The 20421-nt window shown below is 41.2% G+C and overlaps 1 protein-coding gene across 1 annotated transcript; it reads right to left on the minus strand.

The window, feature by feature from the left end:
* Window positions 1–9604: 9604 nt before the first annotated feature.
* LOC145485620 (uncharacterized) lies at window positions 9605–10749 on the minus strand. The gene has a single exon (XM_081464259.1). The coding sequence runs from the start codon at window positions 10508–10510 to the stop codon at window positions 9605–9607; it is 906 nt and encodes a 301-aa protein (XP_081320385.1). The 5' UTR covers window positions 10511–10749.
* Between the last annotated feature and the right edge of the window lie 9672 nt (window positions 10750–20421).

The following is a 20421-nucleotide window of genomic DNA, read 5'->3' on the forward strand; positions in this document are numbered from 1 at the left end:
TCGACAAACATGTAGTCACAGTAAAACCCTATTATAGTGCTATGTTTCTGACGAAAACAATTTTTGGCCTCTGTGAAATATTCATGATCACATTCCTCTGAAGTACGTGACAGTCCAAGCTAACTGGAGCACTCTGTGACCATAAGCTGCTGTTTAAGGAGCCGATTCGAATCCTGTAATGGTATCAGTGACTCCAATTTGTTTGTTTCTCAGCTCTAAAAACCTTAAGAGATATTTATCAGCATAGCTAAGGAGTTAAATTAATTATATAAATTCTAACAGGTACTAGTAAATCTAGTAAAACCGATACGCTTTATGCTGGAAGTCGACAGTTGAAAGCAAAGTGTGTCAGGTATATTTTGCCACATTTTGTTACTTTCCACACTTATTAAATTTATTTCAAACTTGGAAGGCACTCAAAGTAATTTCCTTACAGGAGAAACTGCACCCTTCATGTAAATGTAGGTGTGTGGCGTGACACTTGTTTCTGTTACATGTGTCAGTATATCTACTTGAATTCAGAAATAATATTCACTGAGCTCGAAAAAATATAGTCTATCTTTGACAGGCAATCCACATTCTACAGCGAATTAAGAGCCAGTTCCTGTAAATACCGAGAATGAGATGACAGTCGCGAAATTTTCGATTTCTTCATATTTTGCCCAAATAACCTCTGTAGTGAGTTGTTTTCGAAAATACCATTCAAAGGTCCTGAAGCGCTTTAGTTTTTTCGAAATTGAGGAAAGTTTGAAAATCGCCATTTTAGCCGCCTGACGCCGCCGAAAATGGCTGAAAATTGTGCATTTTGTTTTCGCTCGTACAGATCAACGCGATGATATCTATCAATATACTTTGGGTAGCTCATAGTGCATGTCTTACTGTTTCTAAAGCATTAATTTGATTAGCAAAAGCTCCAAGTTTAATAACATTTTAGGCCGATACAAGTACCTTCATCCAAGCTCGTGAGCGAAATGGCTAATTTTAGCTAATTTCAATACCATCAAAAGCCCACTGGTACATTGAATTTGAAGTCGAAACTAAAATTTTCTGAAAGCCCATACTCTATTTTATGTTGTGTGAAAGTCTCTTCCGCGGCCCGAAAAAACTAACCCGTCGAGAGACATAAACGTGTGGTACATTTTTGAGTTATTTTTTTGTAAAAAAAATACCTCTTAGTCGGCGCGTCGGGTATGTTATGGACGGGTCAATGGGTGAGTGAGTGAGTGAGTGAGTTGAGTGAGTGAGAGATGTATGTATGTCACACCAATCAGATTGGATCTACTATAAACAGCCAATCAAATTTCTTATTGTAAAGGTAAATGGTATGTGAGAAGATTTGATCCCGATAGAGTTCAGAACGGCCGTATTCATTCTTCTATAAAAGAGGAGGAAGTATTCAATGGGTTTACTTCGACATTTTCTGTGGGTTAGGCTGAGGATTTTAGTTAAATGAACGAGATGAGCCTTGAGGTGTGAAACTGTTCGTGAGTTAGTAGTATGCAAATGCAACGAGATATTTTTATTTTTAGTTACAAAGGTAACTTGATACTTTTGTTTTTCACAAGGAGTAAATTCAATTAGAGGTCACGAATCGTCGCGTCTAGTTCTTAGGACATGTTTTAGAGGGGACGAGACTTTAGATTTGAAACAGTTCTAACGTTTACAATAGTAAGTGCGGGTAACGATTGTTTTGTTCTTGTTACATGCAAATATAACAAGATATTTTTGTTTTTTAGTTACAAAGTGTATTTTGACACTCTTGTTTTTCACAGGGGAGTAAATTCAATTAGAGCGAACGAATCGTCGCCACTCTTTCCCTCGAGATGCTTGCTATCTTTAGTAACAAATGGTAACTTAACACCTTTGTTTTTTATATGGGAGTAAATTCAATTAGAGCTGACAAGTTATCGGCTATTGTTTCCAGGATATTAAACAAAAAAGAAGCTTTCATTTCTGGAAGGTTTTTACGTCTCTGCAGTAGCAGTTTAATAGTTTTATTTGATGACATTCATTTCAGTCCGATATATTTAAAGGTAAAAAGTATGAAAACTGTTCAAATGTTCTTTGAAGACTGCGTGGCACCAAGTTAAAGTGCAATTTAATTAAATCAGACTTTCAACGTGTCAGAGGTTTGGTGGCGGGTTGTATCAAAGAACGAATCAAATTGCCTGTTAGAAAATAATATGGTATCTACATTAATCTGGAGATGTGTCAGATTACTGTAGTTTGTTCAGTCAAACATTTTATGGCTTACTATTTAACGATCTTACCATGACCGATGTAACATCGCAACCAAAAAAAACTTGTCAAATTAACCAAATCATTACTGTACCATGAATGCTTCTATCTCCAACACTTCCGACAAAAAAATAACTCTTGCACGCCTTGCGTGCCTATGTTTGTAAATTCGTCATTCGTGAAACCAACATGGAACTTGGCCAGCTACCTTCATCAAGAACAAAAATAAGCGAATGGAAACCTTTTTCGTCAATAAGGATACTTGTGATGTTTTTTCCCTTTTAGATTGACCACATCATTAACTTTTGTAAACAACTTGCAGTTAAATCAAAATAGACGCCGCTTTTGGTACATTGTAATGTTATGCAAATTTATTTCGATCACCGGCACGCGCATATCGCCCGAAACTGATTTTCCTTCCGCCTACTGTATGTTTCTTTTCGAAGGTTACAACTGTAGCACACATTATTCGTTCAATATCGGCAGTTTTGATTTTTGTGGAACACCCATGGCCACAGCCAAACTTGTCTTTAAGTAAAAATAAACATTTTGAAACGTGAAGTAAACAATCGGTTACAATTGCATCCATCATGTTTGGCGTAATATTTGAACACAACCATTTCATGTAAACAGGTGCACTTTACTTTAAAAACAACCGTCTCATCGCAGCATTTCTTGAAATCCTGGTCTGAGACCAGGTTATGCCGATAACAAAGCGCGAGCAGTTGACAAAGCTTCATGATCAACTGTCGAAACGTTGTACTTGTGGAATATGCAAGATAATTCAACCTTTGTATTTCTTACCCGTGTGCTTGCAATTCTTATGGATACAACTGCCCCTGTCTGTTACCACCAGATTTATAAATGAATCGTTCGTTTCCTATCACTTAATATGGCACATACCTCGGAATAAAACACATACGGTGACATCATTTTTCTTGGAGTGTTCCAACAGGCGTCCGCCAATTGCAAAACGTACTGCAGCAAAACAGAAAACTACAAAGGCTTCTTCGTCAATCGCACTACGCTGTCCAGATTTCTTTCTTACAAAGTTTCCAGACTTCGCTCTCTTTTAAAATTCCAAGACTTCGCCGTTCTGTTGCCCAATCCGAATAACTGTCATGGCGTTAGTTGATTAAGTACTTGACTTTGTTTGGTGGTCCCGGTTCGGACAATTAGGCAAATGTGGATTGCGTGACAATCGGCCACTGTACCAAATATGTCGATATCTGACGTTTTGCAAAGTGAGTGAAGATGGCGACGTGGACCTCGAGGGGAAGGGAACACCCATATAAGAAGGACGGGGGTGCTCCTCAAAAATTTTGATCCCCAAAGATCCCCTAAGAGGTACCAAGATCCTGTTTTTTCTTCTCTAAAAGATACCAATTCTTACATAACACATTTTCTCCCCGCGTCATATTTTTTTTCGGCTCAATACCTCAAAAGGCATCGCAAAAGCTCCCGCTTTGGACCTTTTGAGGCTGAACACCCTGAACGCTACTAAAACTTCATTTTTAACCCCTAAAAGGTACGACGAGCTCCCCCGCCCCGGGAGGCGTGGACAGGGAATCCAAACTGCTCCTTGCTCGCCTCGTGTAGGCAGGGTGTTTTCTCTATGTCTGCGTGAAAAAATGGGAACTACAGTCGAACCTGCACAGCCACCTCTCCACAAAGGACCACCTCTCTGCAACGGCCACTTTTTTCATTCCGGCGGACGGTCACTCTTATTCTAATCTCTCTACAACGGCCATCTCTCCACAACAGTAACAGCCACTAAAACACGTCCCAACTGCCAAAAAAACCTCTCCACAAAGGCCAATTAATCAACCACTGACGAACGCTGTCCACCAAACCCCATTTTTTATTGGACATGGTCACGAAACTTGATGCATGCCGCAGGTCTTTGGTCTCTATTTCTGTTTGGTTTCTGTCCTATTGATATATTTTGATTGTATTACGAATTTAGATGTTACACTAAGCCTTTTTTAAGATAAAAATGTTGAAACCCAAGAAAATATCGGTGTCATATTTCACCCCTACTGATACCGCTCCATAACGGCGACTTTCCTCTGTTCCCAAGGTGTAGAAAGTTTCGACTTTATTACCGTTAATAAAAAACACACCCTTCCTATTGAACTTTAAAATACAGGTATATTGCTCTAGGTTTTTGGTATAGAAATGCACCAGGGGCATGAGTGGGATGGAAAAAGAAGGCCTAGGAGGCACTAGTCTTAAATGGGTACGTGTTGAGAATTTACGTACATATTCACTCAGGTTACCGGTTCTTTTTTAAACCTATATAAACTATACAGTTGAACCTCCACTAACGGTCACCTCTCCACAGTGAACTTCTCTTTACAACAGACACATTTTTTTGTCCCAGTGGACAGTCCATACATTCGCTCTTATTTTTGCCTCTGAAATGCGCAAAATAAGGCTACAATTGCTGGTTTTCAGTGTCACGCCATTCAAAATAGATCAAAATAAAAATCAAAACCGTTCAATAGATTAAGTCCAGAATCTGGGAAATGAACGAAAGTAAATATACAAAGACTCTCGCCAAGATTCTGGTCACAGCAATTTTTCTTATGTAAGATATGCGGAGAAATTTTTTACCCAAATTTAAAGAGATTTGTATGGAGACGCCATGCTAGTGCCCATCCGTATGGGCACCAACATGGCGGCCGGAAACCGAACAGAAACATCTGTCACTGAGTTTTGCTACAAAAGCGTGAATTTATCCCTCGAGGAACTCTAAAACATTAAAATAATACTTTTTCTAAGACATGAACTATTCAGATAGCCAAATTCCGCGAAATAAGTCACTTTTTTAACCATCATGACGCCGTCATGTAAATGCCGGGTCACGCAAAAGCTTCAAAATTCAAGCGTAGTGTATCACAAAACCAAGAACCCATTCCGAGCGAAAATTTGTATGAATATTAGTTTTCAGCTGCTCTCATACATCATTAAAGTAATATCTCAGGAAGATCAATAGTTTTGTAGTTCGAATTTTAGTGACGTCATGTGAAAACCAGCTATACATAATGCCTAACTATTTTATACCGCCTAATTGTTGATGGGAAGTTCGCTAGGTCAATAATTGTGAATTCTCAAGGTAAAATAAAGGAAGATTTTAGCTCTTCTGAGTGTCCGATTTTTGGAAAGCGCCCATATTATTGTCTATATAGTTTAGCAGAAGGCAACAGGGATGAATATGTATGTAAACTCACACCGCGTATCTAAGATCTGATGCCCTCTAGGCCTCCTTTGTCCTTTTTGTATTCCAGCCCTATCACCGGTGCATTTCTATTCAAAAAGTACTAACGACAAACATGTATTTTAAAGGTAAAGAGGAAAGGTGTTTGCACAACTTTTGTGAACGCGGTGATACTTCCCATTAATCTACGTAGACATGCCGTGATAGCAGGACCCGCGGACGGCTCTGTCAGTTCGTCGAGTTCTGTCCTCTTGCAGAATGAAACAACACCCCCTTCCCCCTACATCCTTCAATTTCGTCCAAAAATGTTTATTTAGGCTGACAGTGCGAACCACGTTACTTGCACGAGCAAACAGTTTCGCTGGCCGCCAGCTTCACCCAATTTGGACCCTGCGAGTGGCCGTTTGTCACGCAATCGACATTTGCCGGATGGTCTGAACTGGGACCACCAAACAAAGTCAAGAACTTACTCAACTAACACCATGACAATTATTCGGACTGGCCAACAGAACGGCGAAGTCTCGGAATTTTAAAAGAGAGCGAAGTCTGGAAACTTTGTAAGAAAGAGATCTGGACAGCGTAGTACGATTGACGAAGAAGCCCTTATGGTTTTTCTGTCTTGCTGCTTACGTTTTATGCGTGGTCACGGACGACTGTTGGAACACTCCAAGAAAAATGATGTCACAGTATGTGTTTTATTCAGAGGTATTCACCATATTAGCGAAAGAAACGAACGATTCATTTATAAATTTGGTGGTAACAGACAGGGGCAATTGTATCCATAAGAATTGCAAGCACTCGGGTAAGAAATACAAAGGTTGAATCACCTTACTTATTCCACAAGTACAACGTTTCGACAGTTGATCATGAAGCTTTGTCAACTGCTCGCGCTTTGTTATCGGCATTACCTGGTCTCAGACCAGGATTTCAAGAAATGCTGCGATGAGACGGTTGTTTTTAAAGTAAAGTGCACCTTGTTGTGTCCGGAAAGGTACCAAGACAACAGACATTAACGCAACATGCTTTAAAACGGTTGATTCCTACCGCTAGCACAATTCTCTCTCCCCTACCGGTCAGCGGTTAGTTAGGACTTCATGTTACTACATCTTCCTTTTTCTTTTAACTTAACTAAATGTCAATAAGCACATCACTGTTCTCCAGTATCCTAAATGAATACTAATCTTAGCATTGTTCAATAAGTCTTTCCGGTCTTCTAAGAGCTCCTCTAGGTCTAAGGCGGGTCAGCAATGGTTCAGGCTGTAAGGGCTCATTTACTGCTGGTTGGTCCTCAGGAACAGGCAGTTCTCCGTAGTCTTCTTGGCTGGCTCCAAGTGCTGAGGGAACGTCTGGGCTCCTCTCTCTTGTTGGTGCTGCTTCGTGGCTCTCATAGCCCTCATTCTGGGGTGAGACTGGAGGTCTTCCCTCAAGAACTCTTCGTGTCATCCTCCGGTTCCTTCTGACTTGGCCATTTGAGGTCTGTATGACTACAGACCGTGGAGATTCGTGTTGCTTAATTACTGTCCCTTCTGCTTTCAGGTCAGGAATCCAAACGCGGTCACCAGGTGACAGCTCCTCTCCCTCTACTACTCTGTGTCTCTGGTCATAATTGAATTTCAGTTTTGCTCGGTACTCCCTCTCTTTTCTTCTGATGTGATCATAGTCAGGGGTCTCTGGCTTTAGCTCATCCGGGTGACAGGGGACTCTAGTACGTAGTTTCCGACCCATGCTTAATTGTGCTGGAGAGTAACCATGATGCAATGGGATATCTCTGTAATTCAGGAGAGCCAAGTATTCGTCACTAGTCTTATTTAAGACCATCTTCATAGTTTGGACCGCCCATTCCACTTCACCGTTGGACTGGGGATATCTTGGAGATGAGGTAATGTGCTGAAACTGCCACTCAGTGGAAAAGTTGGCGAACTCACGTGAATCAAACTGGGGGCCGTTGTCGGTAAATAAGATGTCCGGAATCCCATGTCGACTGAAGATCCTTTTAAGCTGCAGGATAGTCTGGGAGGAGTTCACATCCTTGGGCACTAGGCATATCTCTACATCTCTTGAAAATAATCTACGGCCAGGAGGTAATGCTTATCCTTGTGCTGAAAGAAGTCTACGCCGACTCTGCTCCATGGTCGATCTGGAAATTCAGTACCTTTCATTGGCTCAATGCGTTCTCTGCGATATTTCTCACATGTGGCACAGTTTTGCACAACCTTTGTGATGTCATGGGAGATTCCAGGCCACCAGACCGAGGAGGCCGCATTCGCACGTGTTTTGGTAATCCCTTGATGACCATCATGTAGACGCCTCAATACATCCGCTCTTAATCTTGGAGGTATAATGATTCGTCGTCCTCTCAGGAGTAGCCCGCTGTGGAGGGAGATGTTGCCGCGTTCACTCCAGTATTTAGCTACTGGCCCATGGACTCTTCGTTTCTCTTCAGGCCACCCATTCTGTACATACTGCATCACAGTTTTGAGTGTGTCATCGTTCTTCAGCTCAGAACGTATCTCATCTAACCGCTGGTCTGAGACAGGTAAAGTCACTAGTACAGCACTCATATAGCCCTCAACTTCGTCATGTAGGTCGTTCCATGACTTAGACTCCTGGCCTTTACTTTCTTGCGGGGATCGAGACAATGAATCAGCTGTGTACAGGAGTTTACCAGGAACATGTGCGATGGCAAAGTCAAACCTCATGAGTCTCATCCTGAAGCGTTGTATGCGCACTGGAAGCTCGTCTATCAACTTAGTGGAAAACAACGGAATCAATGGCTTGTGACCTGTTTCTACTTTAAATCTCATTCCGATCAAGAATTCTGCCCAGTGTTCAAGTGCCCAAGTGATAGCCAAAGCCTCTTTGTCGATTTGGGCATAACGACGTTCTGTCTCAGTCATTGATCTGCTAGCATAGGCCACCGGCCTCATCTCGCCGGATGGCTGCTTCTGCATAAGGACTGCACCAAGTCCAAAACTGCTGGCATCAGATGAGACCATGGTCTCCTTTTCCGGATCGTACAGTGCAAGAACTTGCTCGGATGCCATGTCTGCTTTCAGCTGTTGAAAGGCTTCTTGTTGGGCTGGGCCCCATACCCAAGCACTCTCCTTCTTGAGCAAGTCTCTTAAGGGTTTCGTCTTCTCAGCCAGGTTTGGGCAGAACTTCATTAGGTGGTTGACCAATCCTAAGAAACGTCTCAGGCTTGCAATGTCCTGGGGTTCTGCCATGTCAGTGATAGCTTTAACCTTTGAGGGATCTTTCCTGATTCCTTCACTGTCAATGATTTGGCCCAAGTATTGCAACCTGGTTTGAGAGAATAAACACTTCTCAAGGTTGAGCGTGAGTTTCCTCTCCACTAGCCTGTCAAGGACTTCCTTAAGTCGCTGATCATGTTCCGCTTGGTTTCTCCCGATGACTAGATTATCGTCCATGCGGCATTTGAACCCCTCTATTTCAGAGAGTTCTTTATCCATCCTCTTCTGGAACTATTCGGGCGCCGATGATATGCCAAAGGGAAGACGCTTGAACATGTAACGGCCAAAGGGCGTAATAAAGGTAGTTAGCTTGGCACTTTCTGGGTTTAGGACTATCTGGTGAAACCCTGAGTTAGCATCGAGTTTGGAGAATACCGACCCTTCTGTGAGGCTTCTCAGTGTCTCTTTAACTGTTGGCATTTGATAGACTTCTCGGCGGACTGCTTGGTTAAACCTAGTAAGGTCAACACATATCCTTACTCTTCCGTCGGCCTTTGGCACTACCACAATCGGCGAACACCATTCTGTCGGCTCGTGTATTGGTTCAATAACGTCCAGTTGCTCCATACGTTTGATCTCCTCCTGCACTTTCTTCATAAGTGGCAGTGGTATTCGCCTGGGAGTGGTCAGATAAAAGGGTGTGGCCCCTTCCTTCAGATGAATTGCATGCTCACCCTCCAGTTTGCCAAGGCCTTGAAAGAGCGTCGGGTACTGCTTGACAATGTCCTCCTTTGTCCCTGATCGGAGTGGATGGTTATCAGGCATCTGATTGACAGCTTTGACACTGTACGTCCCGGGGATTTCATGGATAAGGCCAAGACTTCGGATGGCAGGTACCCCAAGAAGCAGCTTGGATGCCCCTCTGACTACGTACATTCGTTCTTTAATGACTGTTTCAGCTAAGGAGAGGCTCATTACCGCACATCCAAGGGTCACCAGAGGAACATCCCTTGCTCCAACAAGGTACACTCTTGCATATGACAGGGAAATGTCCCATTTTATTGCACTTGCTGCATCGTGTATCGGCAGCTGGGCAGTTCCTCCTTCCAGGGGCATGTTGGCGGTTGCAATAACCACAGTTCCGGCCACTCGTTTGGAAGGGCTTCCTCTTAGAGTCTCGCTGGGTCCTTTGCTCTGTATCTTGATCAGTGACAAGGTCTGGCGTGTTCCCTCGCGGTGTGACACTCTCAATCTCTGAGGTTTTTGATTCTTGTAACTCACGTTTTGTTGCTTCCTTCAAAGACAGGATCTTCACTGCCTTTTCGAGTGAAAGGGCTGCTCCTTCGTCATAGAGTTTTAGCTTGTAGGTGTCTTCCTTGCAGGAAAAGGTGAGTTTGTCTCTAACTGCTTGCTCGTAGAAATCGGCTGGAAACTTGCACTCGGCGGCTCTTTCTTTGACAGTCACGACCCACGAATCAAGGGTCTGTGTCGGCTCTCGTTTAAGGTGAACCCAAAATTTCTCTCGCAGCATGAGTTGAGGGTCTCGTGTTTGAAAGTATTTATCAAACTTTGCCGTAACGGTCGCGTAGTTGTCGGGATTTTCGGCTGGGAGTTTGTCTTCTCCTCCGGCGGGGTCGTCACGCTCGGGTAAGAAGATGAAGTTTGAGTAAATTTCCAAACACGGCTCGCCGATGTGGTTTAATAGCAGCCCCACTTTCATTTCATCAGGTTTCTTTGCAGCTCCAATTGCCTTGAGGTAAATTTCGAATTTTTGTTTCCATTTCCCCCACGAATGAGCGGGATTTCCCGTCGAAATTTCCAGTGGTACCGGCGGTCTGGCAAATGACACACTTTCCGCCATCTTGTTTGAAACCACGTGTGTAGGATCCGCGCGCAGTTTGACGGGTCAATTCGTCTATTCAATCCGTTCCTCCGACTGGTTTGATCTCAGCAGCTGTAGGCTAGTAGCACGATCTCGCTTCTGACACCATCTTGCGTCCGGAAAGGTACCAAGACAACAGACATTAACGCAACATGCTTTAATACGGTCGATTCCTACCGCTAGCACAATTCTCTCCCCCCTACCGGTCAGCGGTTAGTTAGGACTTCATGTTACTACACACTTGTTTACATGTTTACATCGAATATTACGCCAAACATGATGGATGCAACTGTAACCGATTGCTTACTTCACGTTTCAAAATGTTTATTTTTACTTAAAGACAAGTTTGGCTGTGGCCATGGGTGTTCCACAAAAATCAAAACTGCCGATATTGAACGAATAATGTGTGCTACAGTTGTAGCCTTCGAAAAGAAACATACAGTAGGCAGAAGGAAAATCAGTTTCGGGCGATATGCGCGTGCCGGTGATCGAAATAAATTTGTATAACATTACAATGTACCAAAAGCAGCGTCTATTTTGATTTAACTGTAAATGTTTGCAAAAGTTAATCATGTGGTTAATCTAAAAGGGAAAAAAACAGATTACAAGTATCCTTATTGACAAAAAAGGTTTCCATTCGCTTATTTTTGTTCTTGATGAAGGTAGCTTAGTTCCATGTTGGTTTCGCGAGTGACGAATTTACAAAAATCTACCCCACGTTTATGTCTCTCGACGGGTTAGTTTTTTCGGGCCGCGGAAGAGACTTTCACACAACATAAAATAGAGTACGGGCTTTCAGAAAATTTTAGTTTCGACTTCAAATTCAATGTACCAGTGGGCTTTTGATGGTATTGAAATTAGCTAAAATTAGCCATTTCGCTCACGAGCTTGGACGAAGGTACTTGTATCGGCCTAAAATGTTATTAAACTTGGAGCTTTTGCTAATCAAATTAATGCTTTAGAAACAGTAAGACATGCACTATGAGCTACCCAAAGTATATTGATAGATATCATCGCGTTGATCTGTACGAGCGAAAACAAAATGCACAATTTTCGGCCATTTTCGGCGGCGTCAGGCGGCTAAAATGGCGATTTTCAAACTTTCCTCAATTTCGAAAAAACTAAAGCGCTTCAGGACCTTTGAATGGTATTTTCGAAAACAACTCACTACAGAGGTTATTTGGGCAAAATATGAAGAAATCGAAAATTTCGCGACTGTCATCCCATTCTCGGTATTTACAGGAACTGGCTCTTAAGTTCTTATTGGTTACTTTTCTAAAGTATATTTTGGAGATAGAGATCTTTCAATCAGGCTAATGTAAACACCGTCGCAATGAAAAGTAAACAAAAATAAACCATGGTCTCGCTCTCCCGCTCGCTCGCCTTGAAAGTCCTTGAAGATGCTTGAATTTAAAACAAAAAATTCGAGGCCTTGAAAGTACTTGAATTTGAGGACTGGGGCTTCATTTTAGCAATGCTTTTCCTTAAGCAATTTTCAAGTTGAAAATTACAGTACTTTCATGGAAAAGCTGAGAAATAAAATTAAATAATTATAAAATTGCTTATGCAAACCATTCCAAAAGCGGTCCTTCAATTTTCTAAAACTTGGCCTTCAAAGTAATTGAAAAGTCCTTGAATTTCAACCTTTGGCATTTGTAGGAGCCTAATCCTATATGGTAATATATTATTTTGATTGTTTTCTAGTACTATAACAACAGTCATTACACTCAGCAGACAAAAATAAACACAAGTAGAATTATTCATGACTAGCAATAACGAAATTGCGTGACAACAGTGACAATCGCAATATGGCAGTCCCCTAAAGATAACTCCAGATGTGCGATATTGAAAGTCCGAGTTCACGCAGCCATGCGTCTTGTTAAAGTGTCAAAAAAACCTTATAGCCTGGAAATAATACACTATACTAATTAGGGGACACTGCTAAAAAACTATACTAATACTAATATTAATACAATAAAAAATAAATGACTTGAGGGGCATTCTGCGCAGCATAGGAGGCAGCCCTTACAGCCGGTTGTCCATTAAGCGGAAAACTAAAATATGTTAAATGAAAAAAAGAACCCCGAATTTGACGCAATGACATGTTAATTACAGAGAATGACAAGAGGTCATTTAAAAAGCCACATAAGCGCCTAATTTACGACGAATTTAAATTGTAATGAACAGGCAGATGTAGTTATATTTGAACGTTAGTTGGCTCGAAGCTTGCGTGAACCTCTCATTCTCGCTTTTGAAATTGCTGTTAGTATCAGTAGCTAATTCTCGGCTACATTTTTGTGTCAGATGTGAGCGTTACAGTTGGCGTTACAGTTAATGAGAAAACTTACGTACGAAAGCTGAAGGACATGACTTGCTTTAAAGGAGCTACGTCACGATTTGCGCATCTTGAAAAAACTAGCCTAGTTTTTCAAGTTCGTCATTTGCAGTCCTCGCTAATCTTTGCCATCCTTAACGATCCTCATTTCGTTTTGATTTGTTCTTGCCTCTTAAGTGTTTTCTAACCTAGAACACAATCATTTTAACGTTTTATTTTATTTAAAGGCAACTCTTTACGACCCTAAAAAATGACTCTAAAAATCGTGACGTAACTCCTAAAATGTTGTTTTTTCTCGGGTTGCGTTATCGTTCACACTATCGATGTTATTCCTACAATTTTTTGTAAAACAGCTATATTTCCTTGAAATACATATGGTTTGTTTCGTTTTCTTCCAGTGCGAAATATCGTTTTCCAAAGTCACATCTTGTGAGGAAGTATAGACTTGTCTCAAAAACGGAAATTGTTCGAAATCATCAGGTGTTTTTTTTTAGTGTTTTTGGTTTTTGTGTTTCGATTCATACCTTCGTCCTGTTATTACCATACTGACTCGTTTTATGACAGTTTACCTTTGATGCAAGTGAATATACGAAATATCATTTATCTGAATTTAGCCTGAAAAAAATTCGGGCCTGAACGGGACTCGAACCCGGTGCAGTGCTCTACCAACTGAACTATCAAGCCAGCTGGGAGCTGGTCACATTGTGAGTTCGTAATATACCCGTAGATGGTGAAGAGTGCAAGTGAATATACGAAATATCATATAGTTGAACTGGGGAGAAAGATATGAAGACATTATTGATCATCGCAATCAAAACCCAACAGCCTGAAGAAAATTCATCTGTGACCCCTTCTTGACACATGACATGATGTTAAGATGGCGGACACGAAATTTATGGCTCCGCTTGCTTTCGCTCTACTTGGCCTATTTGTAGCTCGCATCTCTATTAAGGGGTCGAAATATGGATACTCTGATGATCAGTTCCTATTTAGCAAAGCTGGAGTGACTATCTCATTGAATGAACGGATTAAAACTGGCTTCATGACTTCGTACACGTGTCGTGGCCATGTTGCTTATCTTCGAGTTGTGGTCAAGGGATACTTCGGATTCAGGGCTAGTCACTACCCGAACACCGACTCAACGTTTAATCTAAGTCGCATGGTCATCAGTGGAGACCTTCCACGAGAACGCGCTGTCAGGGATGTCTCAGAACGATAGCGATCAACCATCGGTTGCTCGAATGTGCGACCTGTGAAAGTTATTATCATATGAAATGCGGAGACGTAAAGCCAAAGGAGTTCATCAACATCCAAGGAAACACACTAGACTGGATTTGCAGGCAGTGTACTTTTAAATCCATTCTCCCATTCCCCTTCTTGTCGAGCACCTCATTCTTGTCAAACATCGGGCACGACGAGGAAAATCATGTTCCGTATGAAAGCTCCATCGACGCTGAACCTTCGGAATGCCACCTAGGAGACCTTCTCACCAGCTTAGATTATTCTCCAAAATCTTTGAGAATCGCCCACCTAAACATCAGCAGCCTGAGAAATAAACTTGATGAGCTGAAAGTTCTGCAGGAACTTTGTAAATTTGACATTATTGGAATTACCGAGAGTCATCTCCACAACAAAGACAGAAATTCTGAGCTTAGTATAGATGGTCTTAAATTCATCCGCAGAGACAGAATTGGACGAAAAGGTGGAGGATGCGTACTTTACTACAGGGAAGACTTACAAGTAATCCATCGAAGAGATCTAAGTCACAAAGATATAGAAGCTATTTGGATTGAAGTTAAATTTCCCATGAATAATGTTTATTCTCAGTTGTTTACCGCCCACCTGACCAAGTAAACTTCTTCGAAAATTTTAGCGCTGTTCTCGAAAGGGCTTGGCTAAAAACGAACAATATTTTCCTGCTGGGTGACTTCAACTGCAACATGAAGTTTTTTCTTACTCTAAACGAAACTGTGGCACCGCTAATTTCCATAAAATTAAACCAAATTTTTGAGTTATTTAATATGCAGAATGTGATCACTACGGATAGCCGCGTGACTCCAGCTTCAAACACGCTTATAGATCTCATTGTCACCAGGCGTCAGGACCTGGTTAAAAATGCCGGCTCTTGTCCCTTGGGCATTTCAGACAATAACCTCGTCTACGCTGTTGTTAGGTTTGTTTGTAAACGTCCACCGCCGAAGTTTGTACAGTCCCGTAACTACAACAAACTGAACGAGAAGGACTTCAAACGCGATATCGAAAGTGCTCCTTTTCATGTAGCTATGATTTTTGATGATCCGGACGACACGCTATGGATGTGGAACAAATTATTTCTACAAATTGCAAACGATCACGCGCCGACGAAACAGGTCAAGGTGAGAAGTCACTCACTTCCATGGATCAATAACGATATCAGGAGGAAAATGAACAGGAGATTTAAGCTCTACAAGGATGCGGTTAACACGAGCGATAATCAAAAATGGCGGGAATATAAATACCTACGAAATACCATCACAGCTGAAGTAAGGAGTGCGAAAGCGGAGTATTTCAAAAACAAAGTCAACGAGGTCAAAACTTCCAGCGCTTACTGGAGACTCGTGAAAGACGCAACAAATCTGTCCAAATGCCATAAACCAATTGGGCCACTGAAACGGGACGACGGAAGTCTGGCTGTTTGCGACGTGGAAAAAGCAAACATGATGAATGCTTACTTTTCTTCGATTGGCGCGACACTAGCAGCGCAGTTACCGGTACTTTAAACTGAAGCAGACACAGACATCGACCCAACAGGCAGACCAATCTTAGATGTCATCAGAATACAAGAAAGTACTGTTAAATATAAAATATCGAATTTAAAAACGAACAAGGCAACCAGCCCAGGTGACATCGCCCCGAGGTTAATTAAACTGCTTGGAGAAACTGTGGTACCCCCATTGACATCTCTGTTTAATTTAAGCTTCAAGACAGGCGTCGTCTTCCAGGAGTGGAAAACGGCAAAATTAACGATAGTACATAAAAAAGACGACGAAACGGTCAGAGGAAACTATCGTCCTCTCTCTATTCTTGGCATACCAAGCAAGATTCTGGAATCATGTGTCAACGATACAATTATAGACCACGTGCTGAACTTTAATCGTCTGGTAACAGATAATCAGTGGGCATATCGAAAGGGCTACTCCACCGAGCTCCTCCTTGTCCACCTGACAGAAACTTGGAGAGATGCGATAGACTCAGGTCTCGTTGTGGGTGCTGCATTTGTCGACTTTCAGAAAGCCTTTGACTGTGTAGATCATTACATCCCATTAAACAAGCTTCAATGTCAATTTGGAATACGAGGCCTCTTACTAGATTGGCTGACGAGTTACCTTACATCTAGGCTGCAGTACACGGCCCTAAACGGGCAACGATCCAGATTCTGCACGGTCTCTTCCGGTGTCCCACAAGGAACTTTCCTGGGTCCCACTCTATTTATTCTCTACACAAGCGATCTCGTGGGGTCAGTTCAGTCTGGGACCGTCCATATGTATGCTGATGATACGACCATCTACTGCATAGGGAGGAGCGTAGACGAGGTCGCCGCTGCGCTAAATCAATCCCTAACCGAGTTGTATGCGTGGTGTGTGAGAAATAAGCTGACCCCGCACCCGAAAAAATCCGAATACATGCTAATCCACAGAGGATCCTTTACAGGCCCCCACCCACCCATATACCTTGGAAACAACATTCTGGAACGGATCACACAAAGTCGACTCTTGGGTGTCGATATTGACGATAAATTGAACTGGTCAGCACATATTAAGGGACTAAAGAAGAGCTTCGTCAACAAATTGAGTCTCGTAGAGAAGAGCAGATTTTTACCTAAGCAAGATCACTTAAACCTATATTTCAAAGTTATAATCCCTGCAGTCACGTACGGTATATCCGTATGGGGAGGCACGAATCGCTCAGATGACTTCGACTCACTCGAAAGACTACACTCCAGAGCAGCAAGGCTTATGTTCAATTTTCCTAAGGACCTACCATCAGTTGAAGCCCTCACTAGGGCCAAATGGGACACTCTAAGAACCTATTATAAGAACTCCATTTTGAAACTAATTTATAAAATGTACTACAATGATTCACCACCCTGTATGACTGCACATATTGCAAAATTACCATCCTCCTATAATCTAAGAAACAGCCTTAAGCTGGAAATCCCTCATTTTAAATCAAATATCAAGAATTCCTCCGTATCTTAAAGAGGTACAATTCTGTGGAATTTTCTACCGATTGGATGCCGAATGGCGAACAGTGTAAACAGCTTCTCTAAGATGATCAATAATCTTACTTTGGTCAGGGACATTAGCTTTGCGAATATATACTGCAGAAGATGACTCGACTGCCCATTGGTATACGTTTAGTAGTCACATAATGTTAATAATTAGGTAATTATTATTAGCTACAAATTTTTATGTAAACTAGATTACATCTTACATTGTAAATTTTTTTTTTAATTCTTATTTTGTAATTATTCTTTATTGTTTATTTATACACGACCCCACAAGCTGCAAGCTTAATTACTTATCGTATTTAAATAAAGGTTACTTACTTACTTACTTACCAGCTCCAAGTTGGCTTGATATTATAAAAGAATAAAGGAATATCACACCTAAATTAAATAAAACGCCCTGCTCACAGTAGTCACAGTAGTGCAATTTGCTCAACAAAATTTTGAATTTTTTTTTTCTGATCCGATCCGTAATCCGATCCGTGATCCGCTCCGTGATCCGGTCCCGTCTGATCCAGATTTGTCGACGCCGTGAAAAGCGTGAATGTACAAATTAGTCACGCTTTGTAGTCACGACCACTTTTATCTAATGACGCAAATTTTTTATTCAATTGAACCCAAAATTTTTCAGGAGAAACTTGCCTTCAGAATTCATTTCAGCCAATTTTCAAGTCTCTGAATGTTATTGTGAGTTTTTATACTGACAAGGTGTCCCCACGCAGGATTTCCCGTGGTTTTCTTAGACGTCGTGGGAGACTTGACACGCAGGAAAATACGTGATACACGTGTGATCAAGTGAGTGCGTTTGTAAATTTGTCAATTTTCAACGGTAAAATAATGCGTGATGTAATGTGAAGGTCCCCTTTCTACGAGGGATGATTACCGCCAAAACTAAGTTTGGGATTTAGTTAAGCAGTTTGCAATGCGGTTTTTAATGTTTTCACTGGTGTTTTTGATGTTACGAATTGTGTTTAACGTATTCTGGGGTTTATCCTCGGGAGAGCGAGACCATGGTTTATTTTTGTTTACTTTTCATTGCGACGGTGTTTACATTAGCCTGATTGAAAGACCTCTATCTCCAAAATATACTTTAGAAAAGTAACCGATAAGAACTTAATTCGCTGTAGAATGTGGATTGCCTGTCAAAGATAGACTATATTTTTTTTTCGAGCTCAGTGAATATTATTTCTGAATTCAAGTAGATATACTGATACATGTAACAGAAACAAGTGTCACGCCACACACCTACATTCACTTGAGGGGTGCTGTTTCTTCTGTAAGGAAATTACTTTGAGTGCCTTCCAAGTTTGAAATAAATTTAATAAGTGTGGAAAGTAACAAAATGTGGCAAAATATACCTGACACACTTTGCTTTCAGCTGTCGACTTCCGGCATAGAGTGTATCGGTTTTACTAGATTTACTAGTACCTGTTAGAATTTATATAATTAATTTAACTCCTTAGCTATGCTGATAAATATCTCTTAAGGTTTTTAGAGCTGAGAAACAAACAAATTGGAGTCACTGATGCCATTACAGGATTCGAATCGGCTCCTTAAACAGCAGCTTATGGTCACAGAGTGCTCCAGTTAGCTTGGACTGTCACGTACCTCAGAGGAATGTGATCATGAATATTTCACAGAGGCCAAAAATTGTTTTCGTCAGAAACATAGCACTATAATAGGGTTTTACTGTGACTACATGTTTGTCGACATGCAACGTTGCCCATTGGAGATATTTGCAATTTAAAAAGACTAATTTGTGGTTTCTTAAAATTATTGCGTGACATGGTTAATTTTCAAATGTTCTAGATTGGCGAGAATAATTTCAAATCACTCCAACTTTGGACCTTTTATTGCTTAAGGTTTAAAGAATTGTTGGATTAAACAAGATGAAAATCCATCGCATTCTGTTAGTGTGAGAAATCTTTGTTGGAAGTGCAATTTTAGAGCTAATTTCGGGGTTTTATCCCTGGGATTTGATGTGAAAGCCCTAACACCCCGAGGATTGACCGGGAGCCCGAGCTACTTTGGACTCTTGAATAACTTAATGACCTTAATCATCTGTGAAAGTTTGAGAGAAATCGGTGAGATGGCATGTGCCACGTCTGCCTGGTCCTCTCGTGGACAGACTCTTAATCATCGCAACACGATCGGATGTGCACAGTTTGATTTTGAGTCATTTGAATTGGTATGAGTATGAGAAAATACACATCTGCTCGCTTCAACTTCAAGAGTTTATTGCAGTACTTTTACACCACACGTGATCCTCAAGATCACGTGACAATACCTCACACAGGACAACCAACTTATCATAACATGAATCAACAAAAAATCGATTCGCGCTACAATTGTACGGCGAATTTAACTGGAGAAAAGGTCAAATATGACTCCTATGTTCCCTATGTACTAACCACAATAAACGTCGGTATCCGAGAAATTTGCAGTTTAAGAGGTATTAGGCTATTGGGGTATAAGTTGTTAAGGGATTAGGGTGCTAGTGTGTTAGGCTGTTAAGGTATTAGGGACTTAGGGTCTTAAAGTATTAGGGTATTAATGTGTTAAGGTATTAGCCTGTTAGGGTATTTGGGTATTAGGGTAATAGGGTATTGGGGTATTAAGGTATTAGGGTATTGGGGTATTAGGGTATTACGGTATTAAGGCAACACGGTATTGGAGTATTGGGGTATTAGGGTATCAGGGAATTATAGTATTAAGATATTAGTGTATCAGGGTATAAGGGTATTAGGGTGTTACGGTATTAGGATTTTAGGGCATTTAGGTATTAGGGTGTTATGGTATTGCAGTATTGGGGTATTAGGGTATCAGGGTATAATAGTATTAAGTTATTAGTGTATTAGGGTATTAGGGTATTAGGGTATTAGGGTGTTACGGTATTAGGGTATTAGTGCATTTAGGTATTAGGGCGTTAGGGTATTAGGGCGTTAGTGTATTAGGGTATTAGGATATTAGGGTGTTAGGATGATAGACTATCAGGATATTAGGGTATAAGAGTAATTCATAAAACCAATTGAAAGGCTGACAGTACGGCTGAAAAGGGTAAATTTAATACCCAATATTTCGATTAGATAGGACTAACCTTCTTCAGGGGCTACACTGAAGCTAAGTAGATATGGATGAAACGGTTATAAAATTTAAATGATACTTAAGGAAATATGTGACATGATTGGCTGACAGAAAAAAAAAGAGAAAAATGAAACGTGTGCTAAAGCGGATACGAGAGGGTAATTCCCCAATACCCTAATACACTAATACACCAATAACCCAATA

This window comes from Orbicella franksi, chromosome 4 (genome assembly GCF_964199315.1).
Source record: "Orbicella franksi chromosome 4, jaOrbFran1.1, whole genome shotgun sequence".
In the NCBI taxonomy this organism is placed as follows: domain Eukaryota; kingdom Metazoa; phylum Cnidaria; class Anthozoa; order Scleractinia; family Merulinidae; genus Orbicella; species Orbicella franksi.